The sequence below is a fragment of the Sminthopsis crassicaudata genome, chromosome 5 (genome assembly GCF_048593235.1).
Source record: "Sminthopsis crassicaudata isolate SCR6 chromosome 5, ASM4859323v1, whole genome shotgun sequence".
Lineage (NCBI taxonomy): Eukaryota > Metazoa > Chordata > Mammalia > Dasyuromorphia > Dasyuridae > Sminthopsis > Sminthopsis crassicaudata.
In genome coordinates this window covers 128,514,541-128,542,418 of record NC_133621.1, presented here as the reverse complement: position 1 = coordinate 128,542,418, position 27,878 = coordinate 128,514,541, and the positions used below count along the sequence as shown (strand labels likewise).

Here is a 27,878-nt window from a genome sequence, read left to right as displayed (position 1 = left end):
CCATGTATGTATCTTTAAAAATTTTTATCTTTGACTTTCAATAAATCCTACAAAGAGGACCTATTTATTCAATATAATGAGGGCTATCTTGAAAGGTTTTTTTAGTATTTTATAGATATATTGTTCATCATTCATTTTCACTGCATCACTGGCCATCTTCTTTTAATTCTCCAGTGATAACAATGTTGCACTATTGCTTCCATATAGCACCACTAGGAAGACACCAGTGTTAAAAAGATAGATTTTTTTGGAGCAGAGAAAATTTTGGATTATTAAAAGTACTGTGCAATTTTCCAAATGCAACCCAATCATATAATTTCTTCCAAAGTCAGGTCCTACCTAATAGTCAAAATGCTGTGCTTTTCCAAGATACATGGACTAAAATCTGATAGACTAAAATCATTGGGTTGTCCATTAATCTGCATGCCACAATCTCAGAATTATGAAATATTCTATTTAGTTTTACTGGGGCTAGAGGAGAAATTAACATTTTGATTTCAACAATATCTATTTCTTGCCAAAATCTTTACCATCCTTTGGTAAGCCATGGTTAGTTAATATAAAAACCAATTTAAAAATTAAAGATCAAAAACAAAGAATTCAATATCATAAATATTTATCAGAATTTGTATTCTAGGGTTCAATGTAATCAGCAAGATATTAACTATAAATAGGAAACTTGTTAACCAAAGGAAGTTTTCTACAATTTAGAATTTGCACAGGATAGCAACCGAATAATAAACATTAATAAATACCCACTATGTACCAGACACTATGGTAGGTATACTATGACAGTAGTCAACAACTCTGGCAAGAATATGTTTCACTATTTTGTGCCCTGCTCAATACTCATAAACAGAGGTTCTCTGAATAAAGTTATCTCTCCATTTGTATAGCTCCAAGAATCTTGAAAATCCTTACAAATACTAGGGAAACATTTTGTTAAAGGAGAAATCTCACTGTCCTCTGTTCATTCAAAACCAAAATGAGTTGCAAAAAAAAAAAAAAAAAAAAAAAAGAGTGGGAACTTGACTTTACTACAAATTTTTGATCACTCATATGACTGTGAAGAGAATGGTTTGAGAACCTCCTTAATATATGAATAGATGGTTTTTATTAAGAATTCATATAGATGGAAAAAAGGACAAAAAGGTAAGTGGTTATTGATGTTGTCTAGGTCAACTTATTCTCTCCATCTATGATTATTTAAAAAAAAACAGCTTTGCTCTGATTCAAAATTGTGTTGCTTCTACAATTTAATTATGATACATATATATGATCTGGTCTAGCAATTTTGATTTAAAATTGAGTTACTTATAGAATTTAATTATGCTACATGTATATGATCTGGTCTAGCAATTTTTCTGGAATTGAATGGCACTTCTATTTGTTATACATGCAAATGACAACCAATCCATGTTTGCCCATCCCTTACAACTTTTGTCAATGTGCTCCAAGCGTCACCACAGAAGGCTCACTCAATGGGCCTACTCATAGTTTCAGTTACAGAGTTTATAGTGACAAATTTGCTGATCTTATTCTCATTACTGATGAAAAAAATTAATATGGAAATGCTGTTAGAACTGTTTAATTTTATATCTCCTTGTTACTCTTCAAGTTTCATTTACAAATGCTCTTCAGATGTTCTAGTATTATTAAATCTTGTACCTAGCTACCTTATGACGTCTTATATTCTCACTACTTTCCCTATTTTGTGAAATGTTGTTTGTAATTCTCAAAACTCTTCTTCCTTAATTTTTTTAATGAGCATGCATTGTAAAACACTTAAAATGCACAAAACAGTTCTAAAACATGTTATATCAACTAAACAGTTCAAATAGTTGACTAAGAGATCAAGTATTTGTTTTATGTGGTCATTTCTAGATTCTTTTGAGGACCTGGTGGTAATAGCTGTTTTTAGATATGCTAAATATATCAAGGAATTTGAATTCTTTGAATTTGGCCAAAAATCAGTCAATGTATTTAATTACATATACTTGTCATCTGTCAGGATTGAGAACTAATTCAAATCTTAGTAAGAGAGCTATAATTAAGTCAGAGTTGTAACTAACTTACAGTGTCATTTTCTGGAAAATAATATGCTTTTTGGCTTTGTTTTGCATCATCATTATTTCCCAGTAACATTTCTTATTTCCAAGGAATCTTCTCTGATAATATAGAGAAACAGTTCAGCCAAAGAAATTAATACCACCAGTTCTACATGAGAACATGAGAACAACAACATTCCTCATTCTTTGCCAACTACACAACTGGAGAAGAGAAATCTTTCATTACCAGATCTCTGAAATCAATATTAGTCACTTATCTAAATTATGATGGCTTTTGGAATAGTTTTCCTTTATATGTTATGATTTCTGACTATATTATTCCTCTTGTATTTCTTTTCTTCATTCTGTATCAGTCTCTAAGTATATTTTTGTCCAACTGAATTTTTCACTGAAAAATCCTGTCCACTAATACATTGTGGGCTATCAAACTGTGCATACTCTTTGATCCAGCAATGTTTCTACCAAACCTGTATCCCAAAGAGTTCTTAAAGGAGGGAAAGGGACTTTGTAGGAACAATAAGTAGAAAGTCAATAAAATATCTACGTAGGGCTCTCCTGAACCCTGGAAGGCCAGACAAAAACAATAGAGAATACTGCTGTATCTTTTACTCATTCATAGGAATTACCTTGTGAGGGATTCCCCCCTTCCCATATTACTTTTGTGAATATTGATCTTTTCATTCATTGATCATCTTAAAAAGTACTGAAATGCTGAATGGATCTGTGATCTCACAAACTCAAGCGTTCTTACCAAATATGCAAAAATCAGTCAATCTATGTCTGCCTATTCCTTACAACTTTTATCAATGTCCTTCCAACTGTCACCACAAAGGCCCCACTCAATGTAACTGCAGTCTTCATCACTTACTCTCAATATTGTAAGAATACCAGGGGAATACCACTTAATTCAGCTACCTGTCATTCTTCCTTCTTACCACATGACTGCCTCATCTTCTTTTTCTGTCATTCAGTGGGAAGGGAAAGGAATAAGCACTTACTATTTCATTCAAATTCTTTTATGACATCCTTTATTTTTATTTTTCAGAATTCTTCATTAATTACATGTCACAGTCTTTTCACACCCATCATATATCTTTCCACTGCCTTCTGGATATTGCTCCATCTTTAAAATGTCAAAGGTAGAAGTGTTTAGTTTTCACTGTCATAAAGTAAAATTGGTAAAAATGATTTTATGTATATATGTGTGTATACATATATTTAAAATATATGTTAAGAAAAAATTGAGGTTCATTAAAGTGCTTTGTCATTTCTAGGAAACAATCCAAGCTATTCATCTCCTCATTTTCAACTCTGGGCCCAGAGTACTGACCATCTATTGGAAAACTCTGGAAGATATTTATCCATATATATGTGAGATATGGGCAAAAGACATTCTGCATCCATTTGGTTTTTTTTGTGTGGATAGAAAGACAGGTGAAACTATTTTAAAATCTCTTCCAAGTGGTTTTACAATGCCTTGGCGTTTGATGCCATTAACATAATGTCATCTACAAATAAGAACATTTAGAAATCCTTACAATCCACTGGAAATCCCCCCTTGTCTTGAATTTGACATTGGATTACCACAATCTCAGTGGTAAATACCCTTGATGAGTAAATATTTTTCTTTTCTTTTTTTTTTTTTTTTTTTGCTTTGCCAGACTTAAGGCAGGAATAATGTTGCATTTTTGGATCCTTGCATCCTGCACAGTGCTTTGTACAACTTAAAAAGTCAGTAAAAATAAATTATTATAAAACAGTATATTTTAAAAGTTTTAAGAACATAATTGAAATGCACTAAATCCAAGAAATACAAAATAAATTTCAATGACATCAGCTGAAATGCACTGGATCTTGTCAATGTGGTTTGTGGGTTGTTTAAAAAAACAAAAACAAAAAAACTCTGGAGACTTTAGTGATTTCTTACAAGGTTTTGTAGAGGTTTTGAAGACTAGAGTAAAATTTGTATGAATCTACCAAATTTCATTGGATAGAATTTCATGATATCATTGCATTACATGTTTTTTTTTTAAAGTTCCTAGGATCCTTCTTATGGCAGAAGTGTCCCCTTTCTTATCTTTACTCAGTCCTAAACTAAACAATACTTCGTGCTTTCTTTTAAATATATTTCTAAATGTTTTTGTATATATACAAACATGACAATAGAAGCTAACTGAATCAAAGTCCTTAATATTCAGTGTAGTGGTCAAATCAATCTTTTCTTAGATGTTAAAGATGAGATGTTAAAATCCTCTGAAAAGGAAAAATAGAAGAATTATTTCCTGGGAGGCAGGTACTACTATGATCCTCAATTTACAGATAAGGTAACTGAAGCATTCAAAGGTTAAGTGACTTATGGGAAATATACAGCTGATAAATGCCTAAGACCACATTTGAAATCGGATTTCCCTGACTTCAGGGCCAATGCTCTATCCATTACATTTGCCAAACTGTCATGAGGAAGCATCATAGTATAACAGTTTAATAATTTCTAAAAAATTAAAGGAAGCACATTTAGCTTCTTGGGTTGGGAAAGTTTGGAATTATTATGTTGCATGTATTATATTAGAATATTAATATATTACATTACTATATTGATTCCTTGTAAAATTCTGTCACTATTATAGTTTGTAGCCTTTTCAGTCCATTTAAAATAAGTTTTTGATTGACAGTTGTTTGACAGTCCCTGATGCTTTGCTCTAATTCCTAAATAGATATTCTAAGGTCAATGATCGGCAGTAGAACTTTAATGAGAATATTTTATATTTAACATCTAGGAATAGATTGACCTTATTACATTACTGAGCAGTTGGGTGGCATAATAAATATTATACTAAACTCAGTTAAAAAGACCCAAGTACAAATCCTGCCTCATTCATTTACCAGCTATATAACCCACAGCATATATCTTAAACTCTAAACCTCAGTTTTTTCTCATTTGTAAAGTGTAGATAATCTAATTATCTATTCCATAGGGTTATTCTGAGAAATAAAATTAAATAATATAGGTAAAGCACTTTACAAAATGTAAACTGTTTCAGTATTAATGAAGATTGTTTTTTCTCATAAAGTCAATAAATAATTCAGCAGCCTATTGGAATGCCAAAACCTGTTTTCTTAGGTTGTAAAATAATTAAAGGGCAGCTAGATAGCACAGTAAATAAAGTTTTGGGCTTGGAATCAGGAAGACTCATCTTTATTAATTCAAATCTGATCTCAAACTACTAGCTGTGTGATCCAGAGCAAGTCTTAACCCAGTTTGCTTCAGTTCCTCATATATAAAATGAGCTTGAAAAGACAAACCACTCCAGAATCTCTGCTACAGAAAGGGAACATGAAGAGTCATATAGGACTTAACTAAACAGAAAGACCAAAACAATACATAGTTTATATATGTAATAAGTTTATAGGCCCCAAAGAAGACCATGTCCAAAAACTCAAGCAGATGGAGAAAAGAAAAAGTTTTTGTTAAAGTTAAAAGGAGAGGTGAGAAGAAGAGAGAGAAGGGAAGGGAAGGAAAAAAAGAGGAGAGGACAGGAAGGAAAAGAGAGAGGGGATGGAAGGGGAAGGCAGGAAAGGAGAAAGGAAAGGAGGGAGAGAAGAAAGAAAAAAGCATAAGATTAAAGCTTTAACGAGGCTCAAATGTAACTCAGCAATCTTTCTCCTTTCAGATTTCCTTGAAGTATCCTTTTCCTTTCATTGATGATCTTACTATTAAAATTTTAAACAAAGTATTTCCCTTGTGTGTGTGTGTGTGTGTGTGTGTGTGTGTGTGTGTGTGTGTGTTGCTACACTAAATTCACTCTCTCTTCCAATGAAGTTACACTGCAGATCACTGATCTTAGAATATTTACCTAGGAATTAGAGCAAAGCACAGGGGACTGTCAGACAATTGCCAACCAAAAACTTAATTTCAGTGGGCTAAAAAGACTACTCATCACAGTAGCAAGCGAATCTTACCAGGAAACTATGTGCTAATATATGTAATATAATAATTCTAAACTTTTACAACACATCAATGACAACCTTGACTGAATGTTGGCTATGCATCAAGTATTATATCAGACTCTTTAAAAGTGATGAAGGAACTTCGATACTTGGTTCTTGTACTTGAAGGAACTTAACCTTGCATAAGAATGAGACATCAAACATCTAAAATTTTTATAACAATATTCACATATTAATAATTTCAGCCCAAAATGTACAAGTACATAAGAGGACTAGAGATTTCTTTCTAGAATAGTGAGATTAAGAAGAAAATTAGTGAAGAGAAGAGAAGAACAGTATTGCACTGGTGCTATTTTTGTAGACAACTAGTGGGAGGGAGGCCATGTTTGGCAGTGTAGCATGGCAGACATAGAACAGTTGGATTTTAGTGACAATCTACTGCTTTTATCTGAGGAATTCTGGGCAAGGCATTTAATTTCTATTCATCTATAAAATGACCATTATAACAATATTTGCTTGAAAGGAGAAGATGGACTGGATTACTTAATTAATCAAGAAAGCAGGTAGTCAGAAGAATGAAATAGAAATAAAGAAATAGAAATAAAAGAGCCAGACAATTATGAGGGTACCAAAAACTTTTAGTAAACTTATATACATTTGATTGATAATTGTACAATGTAAGAAAATAGTTTGGGGATGAAAGATTTTTTTCATTTCCTTAAATATGGGATAAGGCAGTAGATCTCACTATTACTCATAGAGGCATTTTACCTTGTTGGAAAGGTAACCGAGAGCTAGATGATAGCTAGGTGTACAGTGGATAGAATGATAGACCTGGAGTTAGAAAGATTCATCTTTGTGATTCCAAATTTGGTTTCCTATTTCAATTTACTCACCTATAAAATGGTTATAATAGCACCTAAAGAATCTACATCACAGGGAGGGTATGATGCTTATATGATTCTGTGTATTATTAAGTTGCAAGCTTAGTTAGCCACATAAATGTCAGTGAGGAGGTGAAATTGTGGTGAAAATAGAGCCAACCTCTGTCCATGTTCTAGTCCTGCCTCTGACCCATCCCACATTGGGTGACCCCTGGGCAAGTCAACCAGTCTCTTAGTATCCCTAAAAACTCTCTTAAATACTTTTAAGTTTCAGAAAGGTGAAGTTCTGCCCTTGCAGAGGCAAACTCCTTACTGTAAGATCTCTGCATTAGCAAAACCTTACATCTAGTAAAAAAATAATTAATTAATTGAAATTGCTACTAACATAGCAACAATGCAGAGAAGAGGAAAAGAGTAAATGAGAACCAAATTTGGGTACAGATTGGTAAAAATCTAGAAAAGGAAAAAAAAAGAGATACCCTAAATCCTTATACACTTTAAAAATCCATAACTTTATCAGTATAGGTATTCCTTTTACCTTCTGTATTTTAAAATAATGAACTTCTTTATGAACTTCTAGGGACAAAACAAGGAAATAGGCCTCTCTGAATCTAGCAAATATGGTTATTAATGCCCACCAGATCATCTATCACTAACATACCCATTTCCTAATTAATATCCTGTTGACATCATTTTTAAGAGGCCAGGGTTATTCTCCTTGTTGTGATTGAACACTGGAGCAGGACTTTATTGGAGTATCATAGAAGAAAAATGCCAGAAATTGAAAATGGAAGAGCTGATGAAGAAGGAGTGAAAGGGAAAAAAATGATGACAATAACTTAAGACTAGAAAGCAACAGCTGAAGCAATAAGCTTAGGGAGTTAGTTAAAATTATGCAAGCAGATGAACCACCACCAGAAGAATATCAGGAGAAAAAAGAATTCAAAACTAAATCACAGAGACTCAAAGTTAATCTTTAGAGGAAAAAAAAAACAACAAATGAAGGACAAATGAGCATATTTGAAATCAAGACATAAAGGGTTTTAAAGAAGAAATGGAATGACAGACCTTGTGGAAATCAGGTAATTCAATGCATTTGTCCAGTAGTGATTAAATGCTTGTTGTCCTTTGTTTTCAAAGAGGACCAAAATGACATCACTGTGTTAGAATTGAGTTACAGGGGGGTCCCACTGTGGCTAATCAGATCAACCTGAGCTCAGAATGCTCTGCCATAGATTGGACACAAATAGTCCATATGAAGCATTTGAAGAATGCATAATTTTGCATATTTCTTATTTCCTTTGGGTTAATTCCATTCTCCTTTGCTCATAGAGCATAACACCTTCACTGATAGACTTAAAAGTACAATATGCTGGGAGTTCCTGTGTCAGTGTCTCCAATGTCAAAAATTAATGCTAAAGTTCTTAAGAGATACCTTGAAAGTGTCCTTGTATCACTTTTTTCTGGTTACCTTGTGAGTTCTTGCCCTGTGTGAGTTCTCCATTAAATATTTTTTTGGTAAAAGTACATTTGGCATTTGAACAGTGTTGCCAGCTTGACAGAGTTGTGTTCTCTGCAGTAGAACTGGATTGCTTGGCAATTTAGTTCGAGAAACAATCTCAGTGTCTGGTATCTTTTCCTGCTAGGTGAGCTTTAGAATCTTCTTAAAATTTCAAAGAAAGATGGGAAGGAGGAAATGGAATGAAAAGATGCCATAAATAGTTGGGATAGAGGGCAAGGAGAAAGAAGAGACATTCAAAATTGGAGATATTCTTAAAGGAATAAGTCTGAAAAACAATGTAAGATATAAGGTCAGGGAAGATAAAGATAAAGTAGGGCATGGTTTCCCTCAGGTGGCAGAAAATACATTTTTAGTGTGTAGCTACTGACTATTCCCATGAAGGTAATGAAAGAAATATTCTGACCTGAAGCTCTTGGGAAATAAGACCAGTTGATATAATAAGATGGGGGTGGGGAAAGGAAGAAGATGAGAATTCAGAGACTTAAAGGCAGAGGAATTTATGTCTCATGGTCTCCATTTTTTCCAAGAATTAGTTACCAGCTGTGAAGGAAATGAGTTTAAAAGCAATTATAAAGCAGTTAGGGTGAACTGCAGACTAGAGAATCAATGATGCAGAAATGGTAGTAGTTCAAATCAATGTATATATTAGAGATGTTTCATGAGTATTCATTCAGTTCAACAAATATTAAACATGTGCATGACATATAGGAGCTGGAGAAATAGAGATGGAAGAAGACCCCAAACCTATCCTCTGGATCTTGTAAATCAAATAAATCTTCATCTTATTGGAATGGGATAAGTAGCAGAGAGTGATAAGAACAAAGGAAATGCTTATCAGATCCCAAACAATAACCCACTTCAGATACCATGACATCTGTTGCAACTTGTACCCTTTTCTCTCCCATCTAAATCAGTGACCCTTAAGATCAGACTTCTAGACCATTCCCCTAGTACTACTCCTTGTTTCAGACAATCCACTTAGTGTTGGTGCTTTTCACTGGGGCCACAAAGTCCTGAAGGAGTATGAACTCATCCTACCCACTTTATCCAGCTTACCTAAGACCATTCTTCACATTCCACCCACCCAACCTGTCATCCTCTCTGCTATTCACACATAACTTCCAAAAGTGTTCCTTTTTCCACTTTTTTATTTGAATGGTAATAGAATAAATACCATCACTGACTACTTTATGTCTTTACTTACCATTCACATAACTCCCTAGATTAGACTCCTTTTTCTATTACCCTTCCCTTATATGTATTCTCTTCTCTTATTAAAATATACATGTTATAATGGAAGAGTTTGCTTCATTTTTGTATTTATATACCACCTACAATACCTAGCACAGTGTTTGGTATATTGTAGGTACTTAATAATTGCTTTTTATTCATTCATTCATATATTGTAATTCATATGAGTAATCATTCAGTCAGCCACATAACACAATGTAAAAGCATGTTTCTTGGATTTGTCCCATAACACAGCAGGGACAGGAATAGAAGTAGCAAATGGGTGGGGAGTGGGGGTGGGAAGGATATAAGATTAAAAACTAGGATAGAAGGTGGGTAGTGAGTCCAGGGGCCTAGCTAGTTACTGTGAAGATAAGTTATTTAAATCAGAAAGGCAAAGCAAAGAAAGTAGTAAGAAATAGAACTGCAACTCAAAATATAACTACTTCAGCAGTTATATAATTTCTGTATAAAAAAGGCATTTCATGAAATTTGAATTTGCAAAAATGTCTCCAGGATTTCTATTTCACTCTTACCATTCATCTAAAAATACATACTGCTTGCTTTCAGTTTTAGTTACCTCAGGGAATAGACCAGGAGGGACCTAAAAGTGATCCTAATGAATAATCCTAAAGAAACTTTGAGTCCTTGGCTGCCAGCATTTGTCAGTTAACAAGAAAAACTATTAGCAGCTGTATCATATTTTAGTATTATTGGAGTATTTGGGCACAAAGCGGAATTGACTCTGGCCTATTATATATTCCTTTCTACATGAATAAATACAACCAAGGTAGGAAGTTGCATTTAAATGACAGAATAGCAGCAGTATTTCAGAAGATAAGGGTCAATTCTTCCATATCCACATGAAAGCTTTGTATATTGTAGTTTTTAAATCAAAGTTTCTTCTATTCCAATATTATTATAGTTTATAAATGCATTTTGTAAGTGTTAATTTAAAAATAAATTGAGAAATCCTCTAGAAACATTGAGATATGGATTTTGTCAGTAAATGACATTTATGAAAATAAATCAAAAGACGATTATATGAAAGTAATTTCTAACATATGTTAGAGCAGAAAGAAATTACTTAAGAATTGATTTTTGAAAACAAAGCATATCACTCAAAGGTTTCTCTATCTTGATACTAATGCTACATCTGAACTATATAAATGATGGTATGAGAGACTTCACTTTTATTTAATCAATTCTTATTCTCACTGCCCAGACACACAATACTGCCATCTGTTACCTTTCAGGAGTGGTAACATTTGGAGTTTTATCTCTACCACTTTGGGTTTACTAGAGCAGACCTGGAAAGACACTCACCTGCATGAACACAAAAGAACTAGCAGTTGGAAGTGAGTATTTCGACTAAGAAATAGGGGGGGAATGAAAATGAAAATTTTAAAAAGAGTAACTTAGCACTTAAAGTACCTTCTTTTGTCTGTTTTCAGCAGCAGCCAGCTGTGTGGACATTCTCGCCTGCATTTTCCTGCAATGAGCCATGACAGCATCCAAAATGGACAGGGGGTTGGTACAAACTGGCTTCTCTGCATCCCCGACACCTGCTTCATAGTCCCTCTGCAGAGCCAGGAATGGGTCATTTAGGTTAAACCTTCCATATCGTTCCTGAACAAACACCTCCTTCCTTCGTGCCTGAAAGAAAAATAGGATCAATTAAATAAATTACTTGTTTTCTGTTAAACATTATTAACAAGCAGATGTCTGGTGGTTTTTCTCTCCCATCTTCAAATGCTATTCCAAATGAATGCTGTTAGTAACGTCAGTGGTTTTTGTCTTTGACACATTCATGGTCTCCTACTTGCTCTGGGTCCAGTGTTTCTGGAAAATAAGGCAACTCAAAGATACAAATTCAGAGGATCCCTTCCTTAGCTCTTAAGATCATTAGTTCCAGATTACCCCAGAAGGAAACTAAGAAACATGTAATGTTAGGTGTTTAGGATCTGGAAGTATTATCTCACTTATTCTGTCCTTGAGTTTTACTTACTTAAGGAAAAAAAAAATCATTATTTAAGTGGCTTATTTTTGCCTTGACTTTTCATAGTCTTATAGTACTCTTTGAAGAGGACATTGTGGTTCAATTAGGACTATTGATTATAAGCATTTACTAAATGCTTGCTATGGGCCAGGCACTTTATAGAAGTGTAAAAGGCACAAAGAAAGGCAAAAATAGCTATTTCCCTTTTAATTAATCAAAAATATCAATTTAAAACATTGGACTTTGTAAAGGACTTTTTAAAGCAATTGTTTCTTTGAAATTAATAGAAAAGTAAAAACAAAAACACATTAAGAGCAAAGAAAAATGAGGTGCATACTTATTACACAGAGATATAAAATTATTTGATCGTACTTTAAAGCTCAAAACAAATTGTGTACATCAATGGCAGGAAATAAATCCAGACTGGAATTCCAAGCATTTTCATTTTTTTTAATTAAGGAAAAAAAAGCTTTTTAAAAAAATATAGTTTAGAAAGAACATTATTCATATTCACTAGTTCAGTACTTCCAAGAATGTCAAGATTCTGAGAAAAAGTTCTCTAAATTAAAAGAAAGAACACACTCCATTTGACTTGAAAGATGACAAGCCATCAGTGTCAAAGCCCATTTCATGCCCACTCAAATCACCAAATGCAATCTTCTCTAGTTAATCCAGAATAGTTACTGCATCACATGTAAATTAGACATTAGCAGCTAAGTGGTGGTACCAGAACTGGAATCAGGAAGACTCATTTTTCTAAGTTCAAATCTGGCCTTAGCTTACTTACTAGCTGTGTGACCTGAGAAAGTAACTTAACCCTGTTTGCCTGGTTTCCTTATCTATAAAATGAGCTGGAGAAAGAAATGGCAAACCATTCCAGCATCTCTGCCTCAAAAACAAACAGCAAGCAAAAAAACAAAAGAATCATAAAGAGTGGCACAGGATTGAAACAAGAGATTAGCTGATAGTGGTAGGAATATAATTAAATATAATCAAGGTTTCCCTGGTCCAAGTAATTCTTGAATAGATACATAAATTTAGAGTAAATTATTAATCCTAGAAAGGACTATTTGAAGTTATAATTATACAATAGGGTAACTGGTTCCAGCCCAATGGAAATATGTATCTTGAATTAAAAAAACAAGATTACTCCATGGGATTCATTATTCATACTCATAGGATCTAAATATAGAAGTAAATTCAATTCTGCATATAAAAATGAAAATGTTATATTGTCATCTCTAATAGAAAAACTACTCCAACCCAAAATCAAACAAAATTTCCAAGTTTTTTTGCTATTCAAAAAGTTAAATAATAGGTGTTATGAAAATATATTAGGTATTTTATTAGCATTTGTATTGAATAAATTATACTTTCATTTTTTAAATCCAGGTCAGAAAGACAATAATTACCCACTTTCACATTCTATATAACAAAGGAAAATTTAATACCCTTTTTATAAGCTATTATTAACTGTATAGCAAAATTTTGCTATACATTTTATAGCAAATTCTGCTGACTTTTAAAGGATGAAGCAATCTGAGTCACAAACAGAAGCAATCTTAAATGATCTAACTTTAGTCTATTACCATAGATGTCTACTGACAATCAATCATATTTTCTAATGTGCCATAATAACATAAGTAAAGCAGATTATTTTATGTTTCAGAGTTCACAACATAATTAGAAAAGTGTAATATTCAACAATTGATGAATTCATAGATTAAAAAATATTACTCCCATGTAAAAAGCAGACACACACATACTGAATCACAACTCATGAACTCACATACATTCCACTGAAGAATTAATGATTTTATTCACTTACACTGAGAAAGTAAGTAATTAGGTGAAGTAATTATTATTGCACTCCTTTTTTATTTCTATGAAATAACCTAATGCCTATTGTATATATATTGTATATATATATATACAATATATATGCAATATATTATATACAATATATATATGTATATATATACATATATATATGTATTGTATATATATTATTGAAAAACTATGAAAAGTATCAACTATAATGATATTCCCAATATTATACTGCTAATATCACTATCAACTTATAATGGAAAACAGAAGACCTTTCTTCCTGATTTCAAATCTGGTCTTGGTACTACCTGTTTGCCTCATTTTTCCTTTCCAAAAATGAGCAAAAGGAAATGAAAAATTTCTTTGCCAAGAAAATGCAAATGGGATCATGAATGAAAAAATTCTAAACAACAACAAGTACAATAGAGAGAATGCTATAGTTGCAATTGGAAAAAAAAATTGGATTAAAAAATTCTGATGAAGAGGCTAGGAGTTACTTTCTTTTAGCCAAGGGTAATCCCTTCATTGTGCTCTTGGTCTCCAAACTTTCCCTTCATCTTTTCTCCATTATCATTTCTCTCATGTAGAATCTCTCCTCACCACCACCACCCCGCCCCTCAATGTGTTGATTTCCAAAAGCACCCAGTTCTCCCCCTTCTTTTAAATGCTTTTATTTGATATTACTGTTTCTTTAAGCAATCATCCTGCATCTCTTTTCCTTTTGAAAGCCAAAAATTTACTTGGATATCTCTCCTCTTTGCTTTCATTTCCATCCCAAAGAAATTCTTGTTTCATTCTTGGCTTTCCCTTGACATGATGAGGGTGGGAGTAAAAGAAATAATATTTTAATTATTACTGTCTGATAAAGCTTTCTGGTTTTGCCAGAAACCAGGCCTCCATGATATTCCTGTAGTTTCATTACGCCTCCCACATAAGTGTCCTTCTCCTTTCAATAACCCTCTTAATGTGTTGTCCTTCTACCATTAAAATATAAGCTCTCTGAGGGAGAGGGCTATCTTACTTGCTCATATTTGTATTCCCAATATTTTGCAAAATCTGGCACATAATGAATCCAATAATTTATAATAAATCCTTTATCATTTCCCATTTCTTATTCCCTTGAACACTAATTTTAATACTATTACTCAAAAGAAATTGCTCTCTACTAGATTATGAATAATCTTTTAATTACTAGATCTTTTTTCTTAGTCTTCCTTTTATTTTACTACTCTTTAACTTTCAACCCAGTCACCCCATCCCTACTGGATGCACTTTCCTCCTCTGGCTTACATAACATTGACCTTTTCTTAGTTCTATTCTTACCTGTCTGACCACTCTTTCTCAGTGTTCTCCTTGGGATCCTCCTCTTCCTGCCAACTAAGTCTCCTAAGATTCTGGCTGAAGTCTTCTTTCATCTCTCTATACTCTCTTGGTGTTTTAAAGTAGATTTCTTTATAAAATATGAACAAGGAATTTATTACAGTGAAGAAGTTTTTACATAAATCTTGTTTGTTTCCTTTTTTCTTTTCCAAATCATTAGTCAAAAGATTCTGAGATCATTCTGGGTCAAATAAATGTCTAAAACTTTGAAATGTTACGCAAACCACCTAACTTGGATAAATTGCATACTTCAATATAAAATAAGGTGTTTTCAACAATTTCAATTTTCAATTTTTTTAAAGGACTTCTGCCTGAAATATAAGATATTTTTAATAGGGACAATGATTCCATTGTCTCAACTCAAGTCTCTGAACACTTTTCATTCTTTTATACCAGGCGCATTATCACTGTGGAGAAACCTCATTCAATGGTGACTCACTTTTCCAGACTACAACCTCAGAAATGATCCTAGATACCCTTCTCCTCATTTAAGACTCAACTCTCCACACTTCTTCTCCTTATTGTCAGTTTCCCTTTACCTGCTGTTTTTTTCCATTAACATTTAAGATTATTAAAGGTAGAGATTGTTTTGTTTGCTTCATTCTTTCTCTAGCACTTAGCACAGTGCCTGGCACATAGTAAATAATCAATAAATAGTTTGATGTTTTTGAGTTCATTTGTCTCAAACTAAATGGGTTATTAATGCTGAGAAGTAATCATCTTGAACATGAAGAAGATATTCTCTAAGGAAGTAGAAAAATGAAATCACAGATAACTTCTTGATTCAGAAGAATTCTGAGGATGAACTATTCATTAAGAAAAACAAGTCATTATGTTTTTATTAATGATTATAAAAATAGGTTCTTCAAAGCAAACTTCTATGATTGTCAAACTGTCTCTAGCCATTAAAAGAGGGGGTTTTCATCACAATTAATGATATCCTAAAGACCTATTAAGATTTCACATACTGTACATAGAAATTATTCACATATATGAAGTGCAGAGAAGCAGAGTTCCAACCTTTGGTTTTTAAATTGCTTTTGTTTAATAAAACTATTTGAACAAGTTGGAAAAGCAATTATTGTTATTAAAACAATACAATTAAAAAAACATACTATATTCAGTCAATTTTCTATTATGTAATTCTCCCTTCAGGCAAAAATTCAAAGGTATATGCTAACACATAATTTCATCCATATTATGAAACTTCTTTAAAATACATGAACATAAAATTGATGTTAATTTATTTTGGGAAATGAAAGGGAAAGTTACCATGATAAAATGATAGCATTTTAGACAATGATTATGTCCCTGTGTATTTAACCTATAAATAAAAAATAATGACTAATATTTCAGAAATTATTAGTGAGTTGAAAAGTTTTTTCTGAAATCCCTTCATTGAGTCCAACTGATAGAGCTACAAATAAAAAAAGGGGGTGGAGTGGGGGAAATCATTTGGTTTCTTCATGCCCTTGGATGCTTACATTTGATTTTCTTTGTAACTTCACCTTTGTTGACATTGTTTTGACCTAATTTTATCAGACAAATACAGAGGTTTTTTCCCTCAACTCTTTTAATAAAACATGTTAAAAACTAAACCTTTGTGATTTCTCTAAATAATGTCTGACTTATGGCAAGTAAAAGGTAGGAAAATAGAACTGTTAAAGATAGAAGCAAATATTAAAATGACAACAGCAATAACTTCCATTTATGTAGTGCTTTAAGTTTAACAAAAGCATTTTACAAACATTATTTCATTTGATTCTTGCAACAACCCTATGAGATAGATGCTACTACTGTTCACACTGATTGGGATGAACTGAGTGAAGGACCTTTCATAAGAATATGATCTCAACCTATGCCCTAATTGTGACTTGAGACTGCAATAACAAGTTGAACTACAGCTAAAAGCTGCAGGTGTTCGATTATTTTAGATAAACTTACATTCCTCTTCTGACCCTCTTCACTTTTTCATTAGCAATTAAGTACTTATGGTAAAGATTGTGTTATTGACTAGTATTCTTTGACTCTGGGGTAGATTTTCAGGTCAAAATGGGAGTCATGGGAAGAAGAACCAGAAAAGGGGAGGAGGGCTTTTGCATTAGAGTCTATGTGTTTTGCAGTTTGTGCTTTGCACTCCTTTGCTGATGACACCTTGCCTGTTGGAAGTTGCCTTTTCTTTCTAGATAGTAATAAATCCTTTTTTTGTCTGTTTTTTTTTCTGCCTTGGAAATCTCAGATTTTAATTTGGCTAGGGGTCATAACTGTCCCACACAATTTTTAAGGCTTGTTCAGGATATTTTCTGTTTGCAAGGTGTCTCTCCCATACCAAATCCTTGGGCAGGCACTTTCTGGAGAGTTCTCTGGTGATCCTTAGACTTGGCTTGGGAACTCCTGCTTTCATTGGATAAGTTCCCAAAGAAAGACACACAGAGAAAACAAAAATGACTAGCAAAGATAGAGGATTATTCTGGCTCAAGAGATAGGCCAGCAGAGAAAAGTTTAGAATCAGTCAGGTAAGTTATGTACAATGCAGGTAGACAAGAAACTGATGAGGGGAAAGAGACTCTAAGTGGTCAGAGACTGTAAAAGTACTCCTATTTAACTTTAATGTTGGGAAGCTAAGTGGACAGAATCCAAAAAAGTACTCCAATTTCTCTTTGGTTAGATCAGGTGAGTTTTCCACCAAAGAAGACAATCTAAGTTAGCTGGCTCTAAAAACCTATCTAGTGTCCCAGAAGACAGCCCTTTAGGAAGAACTGGGATGAAGTACCAAAATTTACAGGGAAGAATAAAATGAAGATGATTTGGGCAGGTGCTTCACTAGGAGCAAATGTCTTTTGTCCAAAGTATACTTATTGGGCATAAATTCAAAGGAACCTTTAGAATGACTATGCAGCCTAGTGGTTGCTTTCTGCAGAACAATTTGTTTGCCTTCCCAGCTGGCCAGCTCCTATGGCTGTGGCATTGAGTTAGAAAAGCAATGTGTCTGTGTGTGGGGGGGGGGGGAGGGGTGTGCTTGCAGGCGGGCACAGACAGTGAGAGCAAGATTGAGAAAGCATACCTAGTTTTTGCCTTCTAGGTTTCTCTCAGTCAGCTGAATTACAAAGGAAAATATCTGGCTATTTGGGATTTAATATGCAAATAGCTTTTAGCTAGGGAGAGAAAGGACTAGTTCTGAGATAGGGAAAGATTTTAACTGCTACATCAAAAGGAAAAAAAAGAAACCTGACATATCTGTAGCCTTTGAACTGACCAACTTAGGTCTGCAGAAATAGTTAAAGTTATAGAACTGCTAAAACATTTTAGCAGATTCTGAGGTTTTTGAGATTAATCATTAAATTGCTTGGCACTATCTCTCAGTTAGCTAAGGAGTTAATCTATCATTATTTTTAAGTAGGCCTAATTTACATGACTAAAAGCCTTCAAAGGGCATGAACCTGAGGCTTACAGAAATACTGTGAGACAAAGGAAAAGGAAAAGGAAAAAAGAGGAAGGGAGGGAGGGAGGAAGGAAGTGAAGGATGGAAGGGAAGGAGGGAAGGAAGGAAGGAAGGAAGGAAGGAAGGAAGGAAGGAAGGAAGGAAGGGAAGGAAGGGAAGGAAGGGAAGGAAGGGAAGGAAGGGAAGGAAGGGAAGGAAGGGAAGGAAGGGAAGGAAGGGAAGGAAGGGAAGGAAGGAAGGAAGGAAGGAAGGAAGGAAGGAAGGAAGGAAGGAAGGAAGGAAGGAAGGAAGGAAGGAAGGAAGGAAGGAAGGAAGGAAGGAAGGAAGGAAGGAAGGAAGGAAGGAAGGAAGGAAGGAAGGAAGGAAAGGAAGGAAGGAGGGAAGGAAGGAAGGAAAGGAAGGAAGGAAGGGAAGGTAGGAAGGAAAGGAAGGAAGGAAGGGAAGGTAGGAAGGAAAGAAGGTAGGAAGGAAGGTAGGAAGGAAGGAAGGAAGGAAGGAAGGAAGGAAGGAAGGAAGGAAGGAAGGAAGGAAGGAAGGAAGGAAGGAAGGAAGGAAGGAAGGAAGGGAAGGAAGGAAGGAAGGAAGGGAAGGAAGGAAGGAAGGAAGGAAGGAAGGGAAGGAAGGAAGGGAAGGAAGGAAGGAAGGGAAGGAAGGAAGGGAAGGAAGGAAGGAAAGGAAGGAAGGAAGGGAAGGAAGGAAGGGAAGGAAGGAAGGAAGGGAAGGAAGGGAAGGAAGGAAGGAAGGGAAGGAAGGGAAGGAAGGAAGGAAGGGAAGGAAGGGAAGGAAGGAAGGAAGGGAAGGAAGGAAGGAAGGGAAGGAAGGAAGGAAGGGAAGGAAGGGAAGGAAGGAAGGAAGGAAGGAAGGGAAGGAAGGAAGGAAGGGAAGGAAGGAAGGGAAGGAAGGAAGGGAAGGAAGGAAGGGAAGGAAGGAAGGGAAGGAAGGAAGGAAGGGAAGGAAGGAAGGAAGGGAAGGAAGGGAAGGGAAAGAAGGAAAGGGAAGGGAAGGAAAGGAAGGAAAGAAGGAAAGGGAAAGGAAGGAAAGAAGGAAGGAAGGGAAGGAAAGGAAGGAAGGAAGGAAGGGAAGGAAGGAAGGGAGGGAAGGGAAGGAAGGAAGGAGGGAAGGAAGGAAGGGAGGGAAAGAAGGAAGGAAGGGAGGGAAGGAAAGGAAGGGAGGGAGGGAAGGAAGGAAGGAAAAAGAAAAAAACACTTTCTGGGATTTCCCATGCTTCTCTCCCTTGGAGAGAATCTGTCCTGGCCAGGTTGGCCTTTCTGAATGGCCTGGACTCTTCTGGGGTTTTAGCTAGTGCCCTAAAACAATAAATCTTTTTTTTTTTTTTTTTTTGGCTTTTCTACCTTGAGAGTCTCTGGTATTAATTTGAGTGGGATCATAGCTGTCCCAGACAATATTATTTAGCTGAGGATACTGAGTCATGCAGAGATTAAGTAACTTTCACAACATAACACAGCCAGTAAATTTCTGAAGTCAAATTTGAACACAATCCAACTTGAAGTCCGAAGCCCATACTGCTTAGCCTATCAAATTCATTAGACAGAGTGGTTAATGAACAAAGACATTGAGATTTTGGCCAATAACCGATCCCCTAAATCTCCTGACACCAAGAAAATCACAATATACACTAATATTCCTTACTTTGCCTCCTATTTGTCTTTGTTTAAGTCATTCTCTAAGCTTATTTTTTGATAGTTTGGTTTTGTTTTGTTTTGCAGGCAATTAGGATAGTGACTTGCCCAGGGTGTATTAAGTGTCTAAGGCTGGATTGATGGTTCTCCTGACTCCAGGGCCAGTGCTCTAGCTACTGCACCATTTAGCTGCCCTATTCTCTAAGCTTAGAAAGTTTTTCCTCTATATTTCCTGTTGAAAGCCTACTTGTCCTAAAGGATTCAAGTTAAATGTCATTTCACTTCAAGAAAAGTCTCTGATAAATCCCTATGATCCCAGCCCCAAGAAAGAGTGATCTTTCTTTCCCATAAACTTTAATAACATTTTGTTTCTATCTTATCTTCTTATCATAGGATACATGTACTACTCATGTGGATACATATACACATCGAAATGCATCTATTTGATTACATCTTGTCAATTCAATGATTAAAAGCAACAACAACAAAAAGAATGAAGATTCCCTAGGAGGGAAGAAAAGGATGAGCAAAAGTTGGAGAAAGTGGGAGGCAATGAGAAGAGAGATTAACATCACTCAAGAGAGAAGAGTTCAATGCATGGCTTATTAGTTTTAAATAAAATATTGATGGGAATTTTAAAATTCCTGGATTTTCTTTATATTTTTCATTAATTTTTACTACTGCCAAGGGGGAAAAAAAATCTACCTTTTCCTCCCACATATTTCAAAACATTCTTTGTATGCTTTAGAATTCAGAATTTTGAAATAAAAGGGAGTGCCAATGCTAACTTGCTTGGCCACAGCCTCTTTGATGTGTAGGCCCTCACCCAAAGGGAGGTGCAGTGGAAGGTATGTCCAAAAAAAAGGTATTCTCCCCTCTATCTGTGGGAAGCTCCACTCTCCCCTAAAGTCACTCCCTGTTCCTCCCTAGGCAATAATAGTCAGCAAGCAATAATTTGTATAACAGAAATAAACAAAGTCTAGATCAAGAAGTATACTCAGACACTGGTGATAAAAAGTGGAACTTTTACCGAGATTAATTATCCAATTTTCACTCAGAAATGTGGACCAATTCATCCTACTGGGCATCTACATTGAATGCTTGTAAAATATTCAGCAAATTGTATATTTTCTCTGAAAAGGAGACTAAAAGCCATAATAACTCACTGAATGATTTTGAAATGTCAGTTGATCTGAGATTCAGTATTCTCATTTGATGAGACAATAAATGAAAAAAGATTTTGCAAATCTTAAAATGTTTGTTGTTATATTACACAGAATCATAGTTAGAAGAAAACATGATCTAGTCCTCATATATTACTGATGAGAAAACTGGGGCCTAGAGATGTTAAATATTTTGTCAAAGAGCACACAGATATTAAGTAAAAGGGGCAGGATTTAAAACCAGGCCCTCTGAGAAGCTATGTGACTTGTATTTTTATTACTGAAAGTGTTTGGAAGTATCCTTTATTTTTCCTATCATTGCAATAACTATATAATACTGGAGTTAATTGTTCTTTAAATAATAAAATTTGCTTTTAAATCCATCTGGTCCTGTCTGTGTTTGTTTCCTTAGCAATTTATGTATAGTCTGTTTTATTTTTTTAGTGAGTTTTCTATTTCTATTAATATTTCTGTTAATATTCATAAATCACTAAAATGATTATTTTTGTTTACATATAATTGAACAAAATAGTTTGACAGTTTTGTTTACTTCTTATTCAATTATGAATTCTTTTTCTCTCCCTCAAATATGATACAATTTTTCTTCTCTCTTTTAAAATTCATGCTGTTTTTAAAAGCTCCTACTTTTATTTATAAAATCATTTTTTCTTTTAATTTTAGCAACTCTTCTTTAATTTTCAGAATTTGTAATTTGGTGTTTTTGATTTGCTGTTTATTTATAGTTTTTTTGGTTGTATACCCAATTCATTGATTTGTTTTCATTCTCTCTCTCTCTCTCTAAATAATGAAAGCATTTAGATATGTCTTTGCCTAATAACTTCACTACATGCCAAAAGTTTATATTGTTGTCATTTTTTATTATTTTATCTATTGTTTCTATTAATTTTCTTTAATAAAATTTTTGTATTAAATCATTTCCAAATGATTTAATCCTATCTTCAAGGAGTCCTTGTTCATTGTAATTTTTATTATACTACAGTCAGTAAAGGATGAATTTAATAATTCTGACTTTTTATATTTGTTTGACAGTTTTTATGCCCTCAAACATGGTGAATCTCTGTCAAGGGTGTCACTTGGATAGTTGAGAATTCTGTGTGCTCCTTTTCTGTTTCCATCCAAAATCCATCATATCTAATTTTTAAAAATGCTATTTTTCTAAAATTCTAAAATTTGCCATTATTTATCACTAAATTTTCTTTCCATTTTTTGCCTCTTACTTCAGGTCTAAAAGGGTTACACTGAGATCCATTATGATTTTTGGTTTCATTACTTATTTTCCTTTAAATATTTTGATTTTGACATCAGGCACACACACACACACACACTACAAACACACACACACACACACATATACATTCATCTGAGAACATAATTTCTATTCCTGAGTTTTCTTAGTTTACCAGAAGAAGCATTACAGAATTTACACCAGCCTCTAGTTTTAAATGTGTGATTCTTTATTTTTCAAGTGTTTCTTGAATGAAACTTTGATTTCACTGCATATTCATTCATTAAATATATGAATGCCTACTGTGTGCAATATGTTGGGTCAAGGAACGATGTAAAAATAAATAGAATAGAATCCCTATACTCAATGAATTATGATATGACTCAGATAAAAGGAAGAGATACAAAATTAATTGGAATAGGGACTAAGCCTCCATTTTCATTTCATTCTTAGAATCAAGAAGCTCCTATACTACTGCAGATTCACATATTTTTCTGCCATTTGTAGTCTTAAAGCGATGCCTAGAGCAGTGACAAGTTAATTGATATGGCCAGCATGTCACAACCAGTATGAGTCAGGGATGGAGCATAAGTAATTCAATAATAGTTAGAATAGCTGTTTCTAAGAGAAAAATTAGGAAAGTATGAAATCAGTTAGAATAGATGGGATCAAAGAAGGTTTAATAAAAAAGGCATCATTTGAGCTAGGCCTTAAAGAATAGTTGTCAATAAATGAAAAAAGGGATATAGAGATGCTTTCCAGTCATAAGGAATGATATGAACAAAGTTCACAAGAATGCTTTAGTAACAGGAAATAGTTGCATTTGGTTAGTATGGAAGTAGGAAGTTGTAGATATTTTGAGAATGGAAGAGGTATTTTAAGGCAAAATTGGAGAAGTAGGTGGCAGTTAGATTGTGGAGAGCTCTGAATGTCAAGTTAAGAATATGAACTTTGGGGTAGCTAAGTGGCACAGTGGATGGAGCACTGGCCCTGAAGTCAGGAGGACCTGAGTTCAAATCTCATCTCAGACACTTAACACTTCCTAGCTGTATGACCCTGGGCAAGTCACTGAACCCCAATTGCCTCATACACCCACACACACACAAAAAGGAATATGAACTCATTCAGCCTGTGATGGGGAGTGAACTGAAGATTTTTGAACAGTAGAATGACATGATTAGACCTCCACATTCTGATAAATTTGACAGAGTGTGTAAAATAGGATGAAGGTAGATGAGGGTGGAGTGGGGGGAATGGAAAAGTGAAGACATTTTTGGAAGGTTGTCTTCTTAAGAAATAAGAACAAAAACATTGGTGGTATTAATTCTCTTAAACTGATAATTTTTTATTTAAATGATTCCTTTGAATGTAAGAACATAAAATGGAATGAAATAGTCATATGCTTTCTCAATATAAGGATCAAAGAAGAAGGGAACTCTACTCTCAGATTTCTCAAAGAATAAAAAGGTCAAGCTAGGGTGACTGATTTAAAATCAATTTTGCTTTGAAATATTTAATAAATTGTCCTGGGCTATAATTGAAAAGTCTAAAGTATGAAGAAAGAAATTCTTGAAAAGGCTGTACTATCCAATTTCATTTCCCATATGCTCCAATTTGTTCATAACAATAAAATATAACAACAGTTAGCATTTATGTAGTGTTTATGATATGCCAAGCACTGCATTTAGAATTCTATAAACATTTTCTTCATTTGATCCTCACAATCTGAGAGGTAGGTTTTGTTAATACTGTTATTTGGCAGTGAAGGAAACGAAAGCAAACAGAAGTGGAGGAACCTGACCCAAATCACATAGTTAATAATTATCAGAGGTCAATTTGAACACAGGTCTCCCTGATTTCAGGCCTACTGCTCTATCCACTGTACCACTTCGCTGCCTAGATAGCACTCTGTACAAATCCTAGATCAGACCTATAAGGAGGATCTTACCATAAGACTTAATTAGACATGCAAAAAATTTTCTCAAATAAGTTACAAAATGATAAGAAAAACAAGGCTAACTTTTTCCTACAGCTATTACCATTAGCTATGTGCCATAAACATTTCATCCAACTGAACTTTCTTGCTTTTCTCATATTCTCTCTCCAAAGACACTGTCTTTGATTTGAATAGGTGCCCACGTAGACACCCACATTGCAAAATAAATCAACAAATCTCCAAACACTATTGTTTCAAATTGGAAAGGTTTGTTTTCCTGTATCACTTAGGAAACATCTTAAGTCTACAGAAAACAGTGAATGTTACTAAATGTCTAAATCAAATAACATCTAGACTTATTATCAGGAAAGCCTGACTTTTCATCTTTTTAATAAAATAACATATAAACATACATGTCCCTACTAGGGGGAATTTCAATCTTATTAAAATTTAAATTAATTTTAAATGTTAAGTATTATATGTACCAAAACTCAGAAAAAATATTATAAAACACCCCAAGCTAATCCAATAAAGCTAATCAGGCTATTATATAAGTGGACTAAGCTACCATCTATCTTATCCTTTGACATTTCCTCTCTCACTACACTTGTCTTTCTTCCTTTAAAACTCCATTTAAACTAACTTTTCCAGGAGTAAATACTCATCAACGGGGGAATGGCTGAACAAGTTGTGGTACATGAACGTAATGGAATATTGTTGTTATATAAAAAATGATGAACAAGCTGATTATAGAAAGGCTTGAAACTGACACTGAGTGAAACAAGTAGAACCAGGAATACATTGTATATAATAACCGCAAGAATGTTCGATGATCAACTACGAAAGTATCAGCTCTTCTCAGTGGTTCAGTGATCCAAAGCAGCCCCAATAGACTTTGGATAGAAAATGTCATATGCATCCAGAAAAAGAACTATGGAGATAAATCAAGACATAGTATATTCACTTCTTTTTTTCTATTTTTTTAATCTCTCCCATGGTTTTTCCCTTTTCTCTCCCAACATAATTTATAAAACAAATATTAAAAATAAACTAAACAAATAAAGCATCTTTTCCAAAAAGCCTTCCCTGACCAAGCCCATGTAATCAGTCATTTATATTTATAGTCAACTCGGATATTAATTTATATTCACTTACATACTGGTCTGAAAGTTTTTTTTAATTGTGGTCTGTGTAAGTTTTTAAATTTTTATTTATTCTACATTCTCAGTAATACTTGTAAAGTTTTCTGTAGATAGTCAATAAATGCTGGCTGAGAAAAGCATATGACTAATGAATGTATGCTTGTCATATTATAGAATATATATATTTTAAAATTATATCTAAAAACTTGGAATAATACATATAATTTATATTCTTTAACTATTATTATTATTTTAATTATCCTGTGGAATAATATGAATCAGTATTCTCCACCGTGCATAAATGCCTTAATTTTTCTGATATTCACAGTTACATATGATGGCCAGGCACTGTAATACATCATTAGAAAAGATACAGAGGGATTTAACATTACACTGATAAAGAGAAAATGTATTCCTTCTGTTGCATGTAATCTGGGGATTGAGGGAGAATGCCTCTCCTTTTTCTGGTCTAATCTTTCTCTGTTCAACAAGTTATCTAGAATCCAGAATCATCTTCTGCTGGATACCCCTTCCTGCTGACCCTTTCAGGAACTCTCCTTTGGAATCTTCCAAACTTAGAATCAGCCAAGCTAAAAATTTAGTTTCTTGGGGGACTGACACTTCCCTGATATTATGAGTGGAAAATAAACTAATTCTCCCTATAAGATGCCTTAATCCTGGGAGCTGCACTGATGCATGTAATAACAACTGGCCCAAAAGTTCTAGCAAAAGCTCCATTCATAGAAGCAGTATCTCAAAATACCATCAGGAAATTTCCTTTTCTCACACTGAAGAACACTGTATTCAAGACTCCATGGCAATATCCCTATTGATTTTCCTTCTTTGCTCTTTCCTACTTTTCTTTTGAAATTTCAGACCAAGGTGTGGGAGGATGATGAGCTGCCTTAATGTAAAAAATGTCAATTGATGGTTCTAGTTTTGGAGGTGGTAGGTCCTCTGTGTTTTATGATGAAGACCATCCTAAACGTTTTTCTTTATTTCTATTCTTCAATTTAGTACTTATTTTTATTATATGACTTTCCTTTTAAATGTCCCAAGTAAAAGAAATGATTTCTTTTGGCACTGACTGTCTCAGTGAATTTACTTTCAGAAAAGTTCCTTTTTATACCAGCATCATACCTCAACCATTAAAATGTTGGTACTTGTCCTGTTGATTACATTACATAATACTTCTATAAGCAAAGTAAATTAATTCCTATTAAGTATTTTATTGTTATTCAACAAATTCAATTCAGCATTTATTGAATGTCACCTAAGTACAAAGCACTATGCTAAATAGTATCTTTTCAAAAGCACAAATGTGATAAGTGATTACATGGTATTCCATTTGAGTGAACAATACTTAGCAATGAATATGTAAATTATATAAGATACAAAGTTTTCTTAGAAAAGGATGTGGTTATTCTTGGTGTGTTATGTATTTATAGAAAGACAGACTCTTACTCTCATAAAAGCCTATAATCTAAAAACAAAGAACATCCAATCACAGTTTACAATAAGAAGTTGCTCTGGAAATATAACATTTCCCTGAAAATTAGCTCTGAAGTCGATAAGTATAAATGGTACATGTGTACCTCCTTCATGAAACTCTTCCAGATTAAATCAATATTAACCCAGGCACTTTCATAACTTTACTTATCTTCAATTCAACCATTTCTCTGTAGCTCTATTCTGCTTTAGTATCTTTCAATATTAACATTTATGCATTACTTAGCATGTTTAAAGGAACAGTAACTAATGCTCAAAATGAGTTTATATAGATGTAAATAGCTTATAATCAGGAAATATTTATTAAATGTCCACTATATGTTAAGACCTATACTAAGTGCAGGGATATGTATACAAAAAAGACAGTCCTTGACTTCAAGATGCTGAAAAAGAAAAGAGAGCATGCACATGAGTAGCAAGGCTAATAATTAGATTGTACAAAGTACATATTCATTTGGTCTCTTCTGCCACACCATAAACCCCTTAGAGACAAGAGCAGATCCTCCTAGTTCCTTTCCAAATCTCCAAAGAGACAAATATAGTGTGGGATATATAGCAAGGAGACTCAAATAAACTTTTAATGGCCTAAACACTTGTCAAAAAATTCTTCATTACATCTTATGAATACTATACAAATGGTACTGTACCAATACTATACATGTAACAAGGATCTGTGATTTCATTTATACAGATAGTAACTCCATTGATAAAGACTACAATTATCTCCCCATACTTTAAGTACATGATTTTGTGAATTACTATATCTCCAAACACAGCATGATGGTCAACCTTGTGGCAATCTGTCTCTCCAAAACATCAGACTAATCAGTGCATGATTGCTATACTGGCCCATGTATGAAGTCTTTTTTCCCTTTGATAGAATCTTCAAAGATTTATCTTCTTCTAACAAGTCATTGAGAACCCAGAGTCATTCCCTTGAC

At 34.0% G+C, this 27,878-nt stretch overlaps 1 protein-coding gene across 4 annotated transcripts in view; it reads right to left on the bottom strand.

Annotated features, from left to right (window-relative positions):
• The window catches only part of CTTNBP2 (cortactin binding protein 2), a 176,604-nt gene that overhangs the window by 94,611 nt on the left and 54,115 nt on the right, over positions 1-27,878 (bottom strand). For all 4 annotated transcript variants that reach the window (XM_074268203.1, XM_074268206.1, XM_074268204.1 and 1 more), the window contains exon 3: positions 11,088-11,309. In XM_074268203.1, the coding sequence (XP_074124304.1) occupies positions 11,088-11,309 (222 nt within the window). The remainder of the gene's footprint in view (positions 1-11,087; positions 11,310-27,878) is intronic.